The 15,767-nt window shown below is 42.2% G+C and overlaps 1 protein-coding gene across 2 annotated transcripts in view; it reads left to right on the top strand.

The window, feature by feature from the left end:
- The window catches only part of GNAL (G protein subunit alpha L), a 151,363-nt gene that overhangs the window by 103,513 nt on the left and 32,083 nt on the right, over positions 1–15,767 (top strand). For both annotated transcript variants that reach the window (XM_055127644.1, XM_004616168.2), the window contains exon 5: positions 6,727–6,824. In XM_055127644.1, coding sequence (XP_054983619.1) covers positions 6,727–6,824 — 98 coding nt within the window. The remainder of the gene's footprint in view (positions 1–6,726; positions 6,825–15,767) is intronic.

The following is a 15,767-nucleotide window of genomic DNA, read 5'->3' as shown; positions in this document are numbered from 1 at the left end:
CAGCTGCCCTTTTATCTCACCCTCCCTTCTCCTTGTGACCCGCTTCACCCACCTACCTGCACCTATGCTGGGTGCCAGAGCCAGTCTCTGCCCTGCACAGCTTCTATTGCCCCATGGAGGGCTGGGGGCTAACAGAGTCTCCGTGTCAGGGAGCTCCTGGCCAGGATTTGAACCCCAGGCATTCAGAAACCAAACTCTGCTCACGGCACAAATATTGCCTATGGTTTCCCATGAGGCATCTTCCATGTGTCTCACACAAATAGTTTGCCAGAAAGCCAGGTGTCCAGTTCAGCTGCCCTCAGCAGTGAGACTCAGCAAACCACAGGACAGGCATTTGCTCCAGACCCCGTCTTGTTTTCCCGAAGATAGCTGCTGCCTCCATTTTGCCTCTGCACACATGGCGCAGAGGATTCAGGGTGACTAAGAAGACCAAGAATACCTTCAAGTGTTATGTAACCCTAGCTTGATGTTACCAGAGCTTTTTGTGTGTGTCAGATCACTTGATAGAACCTTGTCTAGAAGCAAAGATTAAAATCGTGATTCTGTGAGTCTCTTATCCCTAATGAAAATACCTAATTATTTTATTTCTGTTCCCACACAAATAAGTCTCTCCCGTGTGTCTCTGCTGGTTTGCTCCAAGTGCACATTTTCCTCAGTGCATCAGGATTTTATAGAACCTGAGGCGAAGGAGTGGGAGTGTTTTGAGGGGGAAATCAAAAGCTGAAAAATCTAGTTTTATGGGGGGAAAATACTTGAGGCAGATCATTTGTTTCCATAACCAGGGACCAAGAGGTCCCTGACTCAGTTTCCCTGTGTTCAGGTCTGTAGGGAATTCTGATTCTGCCCCTAGCCTGATGGAGGGGGAAAAGAGAGTAGTCAGAGCTCTTTCAATAATGTTTTTTTTTTATGCTGCTACTCAGGAAATGATGGTTAGTTACTACTGCATTATATTAAGAATTGAAATTAGCAAGGTTACGAGATAAGCGCAAATACAAGAAGAAAAATAATTGATTGTTTTTACTTGCATTTTTTTCTTGCATTTACTTAATGCAAGACACAAATCTAAAAATTAAGATGGAAAAGCATATACACTCAGAATAAATCCAATTTATGACTAAGGAAAAAAACTTTTTTAGCAAGTGGTATGAAAACTGCAAAGCATCACTGAGAGAACTTAATTTTAAGACAAACAGATATGTCTTGTTCAAGGGTTAGGAAAGTTAAGAGGGCGTTTCTTCCCCAAGTGACTGTGGAATCCGTTCCTGATACCACAGGGCCCAGCACTACAAGAATTCTTCCCAGTGGACCTTAAGCACTTTCTCAAGAGGCCCCAGAAACAACTAATAAAAAATAATGTTAGAGGATGTAGCAGAACTTAATTTTAAGATTTTCTTCATAGCACTAGTAATGGAGACAGGATGATGTTGGCTGACGGACAGACATAGACCAGTGGGTTCTTCCAGAATCAAGAATCTAGGAACACACCCACAAGTATAGGGTCCATGTTGACAAAGACACCAAAGTAATCAAATGGAGAAAAGATCTTTTCAATGGTGTCCTGGAGAAGCTGGACAACTATATAGGAAGGAATATCCCTTGGGCCTTTCTATACCTTACTCCAAGATGAATGCAAATGGATCCTCACCTAAAAGATAAGAACTATAACTATGATACTTTCAGAAGAACACTGGGAGGAAATAAGTTTTATTCTAGGTTAGACAAAGATATCTTAGACTGAACCTTCACAAAAGTATAAATGTTGAAAGAAAAACTTTTGATTAAGGGGTCATGGATGTAGCTCACAGGCTTAGCGAGTAGGCGTTGCATGTGGGAGGCCCCAGTTGGATCCCAGCACCACATGATCTTGTGAATGTTGTCAGCAGTGACCCAAAAAGCACTGTGCCAGTTGCAGCACCTGAAGACCTCCAAAAAAGATTCTCTGATCATCATAAAATCAACCTTGCTCAACAAAAGATACCTAAGGGAATTACAAAACAAGCTTCATTTTGAGGGGAATATTTGCAAATCTATAGCTGACCAGGACTTGAATTTAGATCTGTCACTGTCACTGTCATCCCATTGCTCATCGATTTGCTTGAGCAGGCACCAGTAACGTCTCCATTGTGAGACTTGTTATATAATTTTTTTAAAAATATCTTACTCTTATTTTATTTATTTATTTATTTATTGTGTTTGGAGCCATACCTGGTAATGCTCAGGACTTACTTCTAACTCTGTGCTCAGAGATAACTCAGTGCCTCAGAGGACTATACGTGGTGCCAGGGTGTGAACTCATGTTAGCCACATGCAAAGCAAGTATTCTATTTGCTTTACTTTTTGCTCTAGCCCTTCCTCTTATTTTTAAAAAATTCAATAGTAAGACATGCAACCAGTTTTTCACATAGGCAAAATATTTGAACAGACACTTCAAAAATAAGATATGCAAACAGTCAACAATCACATGAAGATGCCCCACTTCACCATTCATGAAGACATGCAAGCTAAAACCACAATAAAATACCACTATCCAGTTATTACTAGAATCACAATTAAAATCAAGGATTGAGGATATGACAAAATGAGAACCCTCAGTTTTTGCTCTTGGCCATTTAGAAACAGATTTGCCACTTTGGAAAACAATCTAGCAAAAAGTTTTAAATTAAACATTCACTCGCTTACCGTCTAGCCTAGTAATTTCTCTTCTCTAGGTATCAGCCCAAGAGAACTAAAAACCAAATTCTTTACACACTAATGTTCCTAGAAGCAATATTCCTAACAGTAAAATACTGAAAATACCCCCAATACCATAAGCTGGTAAATGAATAAATGTGCTGTAATTTGTATAATGAAATAGAACTTAGCAGTCATTGTGTGTGTGTGTGTGTGTGTGTGTGTGTGTGTGTGTATGTGTGAGAGAGAAAGGGTGGGGGGAGTAAATCTAGCAAATTCGCAAAGCATGAACTCTACCACTGAGCTACATTTCCTACCCCAGAACTCAGTAGTGATTCTTTTTAAAGATCAAACCACTAACAAATATAACAAAATATCATTATTGTCCTGTGAATCACTGAAATCACATGATAAGTGAAAGAAGTCAGACACTAGATTATATAATTTCATTTGTAAGTAATTCCTAGGGGAAAAAATATTCTAAACGCAGAAGTACAATGAAATCTATCAAGGCAGGGGCAAAGCTTGGCTCCAAAGAGGGTATTTGTAAAGCTTGATTATGTTGGTGTTTATATGACTGTAAAATACTGTAAAATTGAGTGGATTTTATGATAAATAAAATACACGTCCAAAATCTTTCAAAAATGTTTTCTGAGAATAGCTCAAGTAGACTGTTCTAAGAGGGCAGGAAATAAGTGAGAGCAATGTATGTTGTAAATTTGTGTTTGTCCTCACTGCTCGCCCAGGACCAGTAACAAACTCATAGAGAATTGAAACTAGTTCAGCATGCATCTGACACAGATTTGACCACTTCCTAGTCCAGGAAGCTTGAGCAAGCTGAGTGTCCTGAATTGTTTTCCTTTTTGTCCTCTGTAAAGGAGAAGGAAATTCCTTATATGGCAGATTTGTTTGAAATTCAAATGATACTTTGACCATGAGACTCTTAGAAAGGTTTCTAGAACCTTCCAGACACTCAATAAATGCCAATTGACCTTTCTGATATTTGATTTTTGTTGAGAAGTTGCCCCTGCCCCTCTCACTTCACACAGAAGGAAAGACAGAGGCCTGCTCATCGTTTTAATTTGTGTTATTAGCACAATTTATGGGGAGAATTAAACTCCTAAATCGAACCTTAGGCAGACTATATTAAATTAGACTTTAGGATAGGCAGAGGTTATAAATAACAAAATTACAGTGTTACAAGGCATGACAGATACCACCGATTTTCAACTTGATAGCCATCAAATAACTGGAGGGAAAAATAAATGACAGAACATATTAGATCGTTTAGTTATCTGGGAGATAAAATTGAGTAGGTGTATTTTAAATGACTCTGACTGAAACTCGAGCTTTATGAAATGAGATTTAAATGACTACTGACCTGAAATTGCCTATTTCTACTGTCCATTTGATTACAGTGGTGAACATTATTCACCATGTTCCCATAAAAAGTTACATTATTTATTTATGCTTCATCTTATTCCAGAAAGGCTCTATCATTGCTCACATAGTTATGCATTAATAGAGTAGCTGGAACTATGCACCCACAAACGAGGACTGAGCCCAAAGCCTCATTTCTTTTTTCATTTATTTACTTTGTTTTTGTTTTTTGAACTATTCCTGGTAATTCCCAGGGCTTACCCCGGCTTGTGCTCAGGGATCACTCCTGGTGAGCTCAAGGGACCATATAGGGTACCGGGGATTGAACCCAGATCATCTGCGTGTAAAGCAAAAGCCCTACCCACTGTACTATCTCTCCAGCCCCCAAAATGTTATTTCTAAGCATGCATTGAGTCAATTCAGTAATGAAACAAATAGAAAGTTCACAGAACCTATAAGGTTATGTTTTTTAAAATAATGTTTTAAAAGCAGTAGCTTAACAAGTACAAAGACAAAAATCCTGACATTACAAAGAATATTGTACAATAAGATGAAGAATAACTATGTGTTGTTGTTTGGTGTTTGATGCCCATGATGCTCAGAGCTTATTCTTGACTCTGCTCTCATGGATCACTCTGTAAGATTTTTGTACCCAAACTATGGTGTTTTCTTCGGCCTGAAGACAGGGCATTGCATGTGTAAATGGCTCTGCATGAGCTCTGTGTGTGTGTGTGTGTGTGTGTGACTACAAACCACTGGAAAACATTAATCTTAAGAGATAAGAAATGAGGTTTTGAATCTTATTTCAAAAATAAAAAGTTGGGGCTGGAGCGATAGCACAGAGGGTAGGGCATTTGCCTTGCACGAGGCCAACCCAAGTTCGATTCCCAGCATACCATATGGTCCCCCCAAGCACCGCCAGGGGTAATTCCTGAGTGCATGAGCCAGAAGTAACCCCTGTGCATGACCAGGTGTGACCCAAAAAAGAAAAAATAAATAAATAAAAAGTTGGTGTCAGGTGTCAATATATGATCAAAAAGTCATTTTATTGCATTATCAGAGAAATCATTCAAGAATTACAGGCAAAACTATACTGTTATTCCTCTGAGAAGTCTTTTTGTTTTGAGTATTTTTATGTGTCAAGGGGGGTTATAGTAGTAACAGAAAGAAAATAGTACAAGAGGGAGTGGGAGAATTAGGTATGAATACTTTTTGTTTTGGTTTTAATTTAAAAGTTAAGATTCTGCCATTAAAATAGAAGATATGAGTCAGCAGGTAGGGAGCTTGCCTTCAAGCAGCTAACCTGAACTCAGTCCCAGGCTGTCCACATGGCCCCACAAACCCACCTGGACTCATCCCTAAGCACAGAGCCAGAGCTCTGAGGGTAGCCAGGTGTTGACCCCCACAAAAGAAAGGGGGTCTAAATTTTATATAATCATATTTATCTTCTATAACATAACTCAAGACCCCTTAGATAAAAATAAATTATATTTATTTTGCTTGCTAAATATATAATTATTCTCAAGTTCAGTAATAAACATTAGAGTTGTTACTTAGTAATCTTTTTATGCTCTCAATTTCTATATCCTCTCAGATGTCAAATGCAGGTTGCATTTCACTGTGAATCACCCCTTCTTTTCAGACATATATAGGTACACAGTAACAGTATTATTTTTATTTAGTATTATTCACCAGAGTTACTAATGAAGACATGCTCAAATTATTCCTCATGCTTATTTCCCAGTTGTTTTATCAAATGTATGAGAATTCAAGCCTGGCTCTGGACAAATGTTTGGTTATAGCTAAAGAAGTTTCACTGATTACTGAAGAGTTAGTCACTTGACAGAATCATTTTTTTCTGTATTTTCAGCTAAGATGGTAGAACTGTGGTTATGACTTCTTTTCTTTTTCATCTTTATTTTTCAAAATTAGAGTTGCCATAAAATCATTCAAGAGATTCATTGCAAACTAATAAACGTGGAGGAGAGCATGAGATTTACATGAAAGAAAATCAACCACTTGTTGATCCATGTAACCCTGGGTAACAGGTCCCCGGGCCTGATTTTCTCTATGTTTGTGAGTTTGAAATTTTTCGTGACAAACTGCAGAAGAAGCAACCATAGCAGCAGTCCTGAAATGTTCCCTGACGTTCTTCCGATCCTTTTTATGTCCAGAATGAGGACCTCCCAGGGAACATTCCCAGTAATCCCTGGCCTAACCGAGCCTGCAAATGAGTCTTGGTCAGAGGGCTTCTGCATGGGCCCAGTGGTGCAGGGGACCAACAAGGGAGCAGGCAGTGCCCAGGGGCTCTCGAGTCCACACCCAGAGACGCTGAGGTGATGATGCTGTGCTGGGCCATGCGCCCCAACCCCGGTAGAGTCCCCCTTGTCCTAGAATCCCTATAAAAGTGAAGGAGAAGAATCCAGGAGACCTACCGAGACTATCTCGCCCGCACAGCAGAACCTGGCAAGCTCCCCATGGCATATTTGATATGCCCAAAACAGTAACAACAAGTCTCACAATGGAGACATTACTGATGCCAGCTCGAGCAAAATCAATGAGCAATGGGATGACAGTGACAGTGACAGTGACCTGGATATTTACAGAAGGATTCATTCGACTGTTTTAAATGTTATAGAACATGTGCTTTCTTATTTGCATCTGTTTTTTATTTAGGAATTCTTTGATCATGTGAAGAAACTTTGGGATGATGAAGGCGTGAAGGCATGCTTTGAGAGATCAAACGAATACCAGCTGATCGACTGCGCACAATAGTAAGTCCTGCAGCCCTGCTAGCCTCTTGAAAGATAAAATTGCAGCCAAAGTTGTGCCAGGAACAAATCATTTCTCATTACAGACATCAGCTTTAAAATAATGTGCTTTGTAGATGAAAAATTGGAAATTTCATACGATAGTGTTTCAATGAACAGCCAGAACAGGACTATTCATTTTATTCTGACCACTGTTTTCAGTTTTATTTATCTTTGCTTTCTGTAGAGTTACAGGCACTTCTATGTTTTTGATCTTAGATATTTACTATTATATTTGAATTTTGAAGCAAAGACCCCCAAATTAGGTATTGTCATTTGAAATCAAGTCCAAGCTACCAGAGAAACTCATTTATAGCCATTAGAAGGAAAGTAGGAGCCAGGAAAGTAAGTGATAATTGGTCTTAGTAAATATTTAATGAGAGAATATGAAGAAACAAATGGCTCATTGTTTTTTCCCTGAAACACTCATTTTCAACTCCCTTTCATTGGCTTCATTCTATTACCATTTGAGAACCCCAGAAAAATGGTAATCAAGACGTTCTAGGGATATTCACTATTTGGGTAACTGCGTTTTGACTCTGTGGACAGTAAGAAATGAGTGTTTTCACATTAAAGTCTGCAAACTCTAAAAATTGATTCCAGTAGAATTCCAGTAGAATTGTCATAACCATTAAATCTGGGAATTCACAATGTTTGGGGCTCCCCTGTGAGTAGTGATTTTGAGAAATGGAAGGCTGTACAGTCACGGCCCCTTTCCTCACCCGTAGGAGCTCAGACTTCATGGCTTGTGGTGGCTGGACTGTTGGTTGATGACAAGAGCCGGAGGGTAAAGTGCGGGGGGTGGCAATGGGCATGCTTCAAGCCCCAACAGGAAGCACTTTATTGTGGATAGGTAACGCAAGAGTACCATAGCAGGGGCTGGACGATAGCACAGCAGGTAGGGGAGTTTGCCTTGCTCGCGGCCAACCTGGGTTTGATTGAACCCATCATCCCATATGGTTGAATCCAGCATCCCATATGGTCCCCTGAGCACTGCCAGGGGTAATTCCTGAGTGCAGAGCCAGGAGTGACCCCTGTACATCGCCGGGTGTGACCCAAAAAGAAAAGAAGAGTACCATAGCAGTCTACTCCAATGAACTGTGGGAGCCAGCTATTTCACATGCTAAAGGCCATGCTATGGAACTTGGGTTTTCTCCCAGAAACAGTGAATGGCCCGTAACTTAAAAATAAGATTGCCAGGATCCCTCCAGCTGGTGTGTAGGGAATCGAATGGAAGAAGGAGAGACCCCACTGTGGTACTTCAGGTCAGTTGGTACCAGAAAAAATGAGCAATAGGAACCCAGTGAGCAGAATGAGGCTGTATGAGGACAACAGAATGGGCCATGATGCCACTCATTCACATGAGGTCCCAGAGTGTGGATTCTGTGATGAAGAGAAAGATACCAAGCAAGGATTTGGAGGAGTTAAAAAGTTGAAGATGCCCTTAATCCAAGGGATTTTGCAGAGATCGTAGGAACCCCGAGCTCAGAAGAGAAATTCACACTGTAAGCATGGTTGAGGGTCTGCAATGACGGGAAGGGGGCACGGAGGAAGGAGAGAGGCTGGACCTGGCAGAGGTCCAGACATTGGTTTCTGGAGGGGGCCCTAAACTCACTTCTGAGAAGTAGGTGGGAATCGGTAGTTTCAGAGGAGGGCAATGGACAAAAGCGGGGACAGTTCTTTGTGGACAGAGGTGCATAAAGGTCACTGAAGTTCATCTTAACATCCTGATCCTCACCAATGACTGGCCCCTCAACCCACAGAAAGGGGTGAACAGAGCAATCCTCAGCCTGACGGACAGAGTGGCACAAAGATACCGAGCGTGGAGATTACCAGGGCATCAACTCACGATCCTCCACTATATATGATAAATAAACTTAAGTGAAGGGCATAGATAGCTTTAACTGACTAGAAATCCTGCTCAGGTCTTTCCTTAAAAGTTCTCCTTCGCTGCCCTTGAAGACTTGCCTTCAGATCACAGTCCCTGTTTGCCTTGGCCGTGCCCTTGGGCGTATTCCCTCTTGTGGATACGTGTTTGCGCTGCTCTCCAGTTGTTAGTATGCCTATTGGTTTTTATTCCACAACTGGCTCATTGGGTGCAAGAGAGCCAGAGGGGGCTAGGTTTGGCCCTGAGAATGGGCAAAGGGGCCAGCAAAGGATGTTGTGAGGGACCCCTTCCAAGAGCCATTATCTTTCCCTCTCTCAAATTTGTCATTTCATGACCAATTAAAGGCTGCTTCAGTCAGGGAGGTAGTATGGGGCGTGCGCTTGTTTCAGATTTGATCCCTGACACCACAGGTCCCCAAGCATTATTGGGTGTGTGCCTAGAGGACCTGATCCCTCAGAGCCCTCAGGACAACACATCCTCACACCCTAGCACTGAGATGCTGACTGGTTGGCCAAGAATCATCAGGAATGGAGAGTTCAGACATGACGCATCAGTCATGTTTGTTAGACTAACCTGTGGCTTCCAGTGTCACTGTCCCATCCTCAAAGCAGTGACATCTCCATGCCCAGCCAAAAGGGATAGGATCTCTGAGCACAGCGCCAAGACCATGGTATTCCTGTCATCTTGTCCGTTCCCCTAAACTTGTAACTTCTCAGACAGTGTTTTACTCTCCTGTGAGGGTCCAGATCTTAGCTGGGTGTCCATACATTAAAAACAAATAAACAAAAAATTGCTGTTTGAAATCAAGAAAATGGCAAAATATAAGCTTCATTTTAATCTTGTTCTGATGGGCGAACACCACTGTCCCCTGACCAAACATTGCACCCAATCCAGACTCTCACTGGCACTTCCCAGGGGCTGCCTGGGGCACACCTGAGTCCTCCAGGCCACATGCAGAAGTGCTGGCAGCCTCTGGGCTAGACCCAGGTATTGCACATGTGATGCTCGCACCCTGACCCTGAGCTCTTTCCCTGGCCCTACTTTGGGCAATTTTATGATCAATGATAACCCAGTCTCTAGCCTCTCTGCCCTTTCCAAATGGAGGTTGGGCCCCAGATCTAAAACTTCTGATCCTGGTTTGGTCTTTCTGATGACCAGTGCTGACCACCTAAGAGCCCTGCCACCTCTCCCCACACCCCACACCCCCATATATACACTAGATAACCCTTCACTAGAAGAGACGATTTCTTCTGTGACCCAGAAAATGACAAGCTTTTTCCAGGAGCCAAGGGCAGAGACAAATATACATTTGTTTGAGGTTTGTTTGTTTGTTTGTGTTTGTTTGTTTGTTTCACAATAGAAAAGCAGATTTGGGGGGAAGCCAGAGCAACAGTACAGCAGGTAGGGCATTTGCCTTGCACGCAACCGACCAGGGTTTGGTTCCTGGTATCCCATAAGGTCCCCTGAACACTGCCAGGAGTAATTCCTGAGTGCAGAGCCAGAAGTAACTTCTGAGCATCGCTGGGTGTGGCTCAAAAACAAAAAAACAGGGTTTTTTGGGCCGGAGCCATAGTACAGAGGGTAGGGCGTTTGCCTTGCATGCATCCAACCGGGGTTCGATCCCGGGCATCCCATATGGTACCCTGAAGCACCACCAGGAGTAATTCCTGAGTTCAAAGCCAAGAGTAACCCCTGAGCACCACTAGGTGTAACCTTAAAGGAAAAAAAACAACCAGTTTTTTCTTTAATCTCTAAAAAAATGTGCCCATTTGTGGAATCTGGTAAGTCCCATTCATCATTCATGGAGTCTGCAGACTTCCTGTAAGAGAGGACCTAGTGACCAGGGGCGCTACAGTCCTTGCCCCTTCAGCTCCACCAGCTTCTGACTGTGTTGCTCACTCACTGTAGGCTGTTAAATGCAGCTGTTGGCTCTGGAAATTAGGTCATTGAACTATAGATCATTTGTTTAAGTGGTCGATCCCTTCAAACTGTCTTTCTATTTATTCCTTTGTCAGCAGAATTGTCTGGGCCCCAGGAATGCAGAGATGTCGCATTTGCTCTGCTCAGCCTGGAAGAGTCCAGAGTACTTGGCTTAACCTCTTCCCTGCCCTTTTGTTGGCACCAAGAAACCCTGGGCTACAGAGTCCCATGGGAAATAAAATTTGTAGCTGCAGGACCAAATATGACTTACATCAAAGTGGTAGCCAACTGTCAGAGTAAACCTATCAAAGCAGAGTGGCATTTCCTTAGAAGAAAACAGAGTCGAGATGTTTGCATCGATGGTGTTTCCTTCTTTATTGATTGAATATTAAGGCAGCATGGTTTGCATGGTTACTCTTAGTTGAATTTCCGACTGCAGTGTTCCAACACCAGTTCCCCACCAAGGCCAACTTTTCTCCACCTGTGTCCCCAGGTTCTCTCCATGGCCGGCACATTTTCAAGTTTGGTTACTGCCGTTTAGAGCTCATGCTTGCAGTATTGCTGGCTCTGTAGTTTAGATGTTTGTCTATATTTATGCCACCTATGTACATGCCTGTACCTCACTGATGATCTAGAGGCATCTGGCCCACCCCGTTACCTCCCGCCTCCCTCTTCTTACTCCCCTCCTCAGTTTCTTTCCTTCCCTGGCCTTTTTGTTTCTATAACCTGGGGCCAAAAGTAATTTGGGTATCCCCCTTTGCAACCATGCATTCCCTCTTCCTGATATTCTTCTGTATGCTACAGACAAGCGAAGTCATCAGGTGTCTGTCCTTCTGGCCGACTTCACGCAACATGATAATCTCCGGTTCCATCCAAGTTGCAGCGCGATTTCATCCTTCCTTGCAGCTTCAGAGTATTCCATTGTGTGTATAATACCCCATACTTCCCTTACCCATTGGGCACCTACATTGATTCCATATCTCAGTTAGTGTGCTGAGTGCTGCAGTGTATAGCGGTGGGTACTTACTTCATAAGAGCTATGTGGTCATTTAAATAAAGAGAAAATTTAAATTTGCAACACCTAGGTAGAGTTTAAATCCAGCTTCTCCTGCAAGGAGGGTGGATGGAAATATAGCTCAGCTATGAACAACACATGAATTAGGGGAATCAGCCTTCCCCCCTGCATCCCATATGGTCCAAAACTCAAGTGTAACTTTTGGCTCTTCTCCTAAAATGTAACTTCTAATAATGACCTGTTGATAACATGCACAGTCTTGAGGATAATATCTATAGCCTGTTAACATTTCATATGTTGTATGTATGATGTATTTGAACAAGTAAGCTAGAGAAAAGAAAATGTTAGAAAAGTCATAGAGATATAGTACAGGCTTTTGTCCTCAATCCTAGCACCATATATGGCCAACTGAGCACTGCCAGGAGTGATCCCTGAGCACTACCAGGTGTGGGTCAGGAACCAAACTAAAAACTTTGACAAATAAATTATAACTTTTTCCTTTTTTATGGTTTCTTATTCCATTAATTCCACCAGTTTCATATATGCAAGGTTAATTTTTCTGTAAGTTGGAATAATACTGGTATTACTTAAAATATCCAGTGGACACAGTGTAAATGATGAGTAGAGAAGCAAATGTGGTCTGCCATATCAGGAAGTATAATCGATCCCTGAAAAAAGGAAAAAGGAACAAATTTCAGTGCTTCTCCCCTGGCCACTGTTCAAATAGCAGAGTTCCTTGCCTCAGAGACACAGAATACTGAATTGGCATATTGTGTGAGAGCTGCACTCCTACCTGGGAAGGAGAAGGTGCTTACAGTGCTAAGAGATATCTGAATATATCAATTTGCTCGAGTGGGCACGAGTAACATCTCCATCGTGAGACTTGTTGTTACTGTTTTTGGCATATTGAATATACCATAAGTAGCTTGCCAGGCTCTGCTGTGTGGGTGAGACACTCTCAGTAGCTTGCTGGGCATCTCGAAGAGGGATGGAGGAATTGAACCTGGGTCAGCTGCATGCAAGGCAAATGTCCTACGTGCTGTGCTATAGCTCCAGTCCCATTTAGATATATATACAAACAAGTATATCAAAACTTATGTTGTCCACCTTAAAGTAACATGTCAGTCATACCTCAATTTAAAATTTATTAAAGCTTTAAAAATGGGAGTTAGGGAATAGAGAATCTGACCTTAAAATTTTCATATCAGGGGCTGGATCGAATGGGTAGCTTGCTGTGCACTGATTAAACTGGGTTTACTCCCCAGCAGCTTACAAGGCCTCCCAAGTACCACCTGCAGTGATCCCTGAGTGCAGAGCCAGAAGCCCTGAGCACCGCCAGGTGTAGCCTCCAAAACAAATATAATAATAGTAATAATTTCCTATCAAAAAGCACCCAAAAGAGGAGGGGATTTCCTTAGGATATTGCACCATTCAGTGGTAAGAATGAGCTTTCTTTCGATCACATGATAATTGGGATCCAGGTTATCAACACCACGCTGCCTTTGAAACACAAGCTTTAGTCTCTTACTGCATTAACTCAAGGACAGCTAAGCATATGTAAAATTTCCATTTGATTGTCCACACTTACTCACAGAGCAACAATTAGGTGCATCATCTGAGCTGTCTCTTATTCTGTTTGCTGTGGCTATGGTGTGGTGGGTTCTTTTTCTGTGAAGGGAAAATGAAAGATTCGTCATGCCAGCCACCGGAGTGAGGCGAGCAGGAACTGCAAAGAAAAGTCCTCCAATTGCTCTGCCTCTTGGCTGAGACACACGCAGTATAACTTCTGGAATCAACAAGACTTAATACATCATTTTTTCAAAAAATAAGGAAATTTTTTATTATCCTCAACTGAACATGTTTAATGACATCTTAGATTGCTTTTAAAATAGGAAACTCAATGTGAGATGATCAGAGTCCAGATGGTCCAGTTCCTCATTCCAGTGCTTTGTCACGTGTGTGATCCCAGCAAAGGGGTGATTTGTGCTCTGAGAAATTGCCCAGGGTGCGGTTTCTCAGCAGGTTCTCTCTGGCCCAGGCTCACAGACATCCTTTTCCACTCAGTCCAACCACGTGTCTTGTAGTCAACATTCTTCCAGTCCTTTAAGGAGCTGGAGGAGATGAGCTGGTGGTGGAGTGCTTGAAATGAGCAGGGTGAGGCTGAATGCAATGCTGCGCTTGTTTCCTCCTTTTATTTCTCTATGACAAAAAAGAATTTAAAAGTCAGGGGCTGGAGAGACAGTCCAGGGGGTAGAGCACTGGGGTTCAATCCCCAACATCCCTTATGGTCCCCGAGCACTGCCAGGATCACTGAGCACAGAGCCAGGAATAAGCCCTGAGTATCACTGGGTGTGACCCCAAAGCAAAAAACAACAACAACAAAAAGAATTTAAAAGTCAAAATTCAGTTGAACTTTGAATTCTCTCTTAATCCCCAAATTATTCTAAAAATATATTTTCTTTCTAAGGCAATATGCTAAAATGTACTCGTCGGTATGGCTTTTCCAGATACAATCCTGGCTAGGACTCGGATTATATTTAGGACATGGTTAATTATGTCCCATGGCAGCCTGCGGGTTCCTGGAAAATAGCTGCTAGAATCCCTCACTTGTCAAACGTGCCAGGGAAGTTCAGCCAACTTAATGTGGAGAACCTTCCATGAGAAGAAATCCAGGGGGGAATAAATACTTCTGCTTTATGAAATGTCGTGAGATTGCCAATGACTTGCTTATCCCCTGTAACATTTATCCCCAAACCTTGAATGCAGTAAATATTTGTGGAATACAAACCAACTGGAAGAGACACTTAGTCAAACCATCAAATAATAAAATAAGAATGCATATCTGGAATGGGGGACATAGCTTCATGGTGAGGCATTTGCTTTGGTTGTGGGAGGCCCTGGGTTCAATCCCCGGCAAACTCCCCCCCTAAAAAAAAAAGAGCAGCATTCTAGTTGAGATACCTTGACTGCCATGACTTAAACAGGGCTATTTTATAGTTAATTCTCCAGTAAAGACAATCGGGCAACCATGTTAGGATAGATTTTTCCCTGAGGCCCCAGGGAGCTCTGTCTCAGAAAATGGCATACTGGAAGAGTACATTATGGAAGTATGGGAGTGAAAGTCAGTGTGCTTTGTTACGGGACAGTTTACATTCTAAATAGAAGAATCAAAAGTAAATTATTTCTAATAGGACTCATGGATTGAGTTATACTGAATTTCTCATACCATTGTGCTTCATAACAAAAGCTACCAGCTTAAACTAACCAATCTTGCTTTGGTACCTAAGCTTAACTACAGCGGCCCTTGCCAGTAACAGAGCAGAGATATTGCAGTTTGCCTCGCATAGCCAATCCCAGTTTGATCCCTGGAAACTGCATACAGTCCCCAAGACCCACGAAGAATGATTGCTGAGCAGAGTTGGGAGAAAGCCCTAAGTACCACAGGGCATAGCCCAAAAACTAAAACAAAGCAAATTAATGACCAGTGACTTGTTTCTTCACATAAAACAGGAGGTTCACACAGAACTGAAAGACATTCATATGATCCTCAAAATATAGGGTTGTTGGAACTAGTGACCATTCTGTGGCCATGGGCAATTAAATTGACTTGACCTCCAACACAATGGTAGGGAAAGCTGTGTCTCCAACAGATCAAATACAGTGTTGATTAAGGATGTGATTGTGATGGTGTCAACCACACACCTTTATTCCCAAGAGAACCAATAAAGAATGGAAAGACTGTTTCCCTCCCTCTCTATCTCCCAGGGCTCCACCCAAAATAGCCCTGGGGAAGCTCCTAGTGCCTAATGATGTGTTTGCTTTCTACACAAATGGTGTGCCAAGAGCAAGTTTTATATTCAACAAAATTTGCAGGCTGGCGTGCACCTTAACTATTTTAACTTAGAGGTTGTAAGCTTAATTTCACTTTGATTCAAGTTACATTGAAACAGCCCCCAACTCCCTGCAGAGTGGTCCCATGCAAATCTGGCAAGGCCATTGTACATTCTCATACACTCTTGTCTATCACCCAGGCTTCATAGCCATAAAATCACTTTCCATCCAGAACCATGTTGCATGGGAACCT

Source organism: Sorex araneus, chromosome 2, assembly GCF_027595985.1.
Source record: "Sorex araneus isolate mSorAra2 chromosome 2, mSorAra2.pri, whole genome shotgun sequence".
Lineage (NCBI taxonomy): Eukaryota > Metazoa > Chordata > Mammalia > Eulipotyphla > Soricidae > Sorex > Sorex araneus.
The sequence above is the reverse complement of the archived record's forward strand: the minus strand, read 5'-3'. Positions and strand labels throughout refer to the sequence as shown.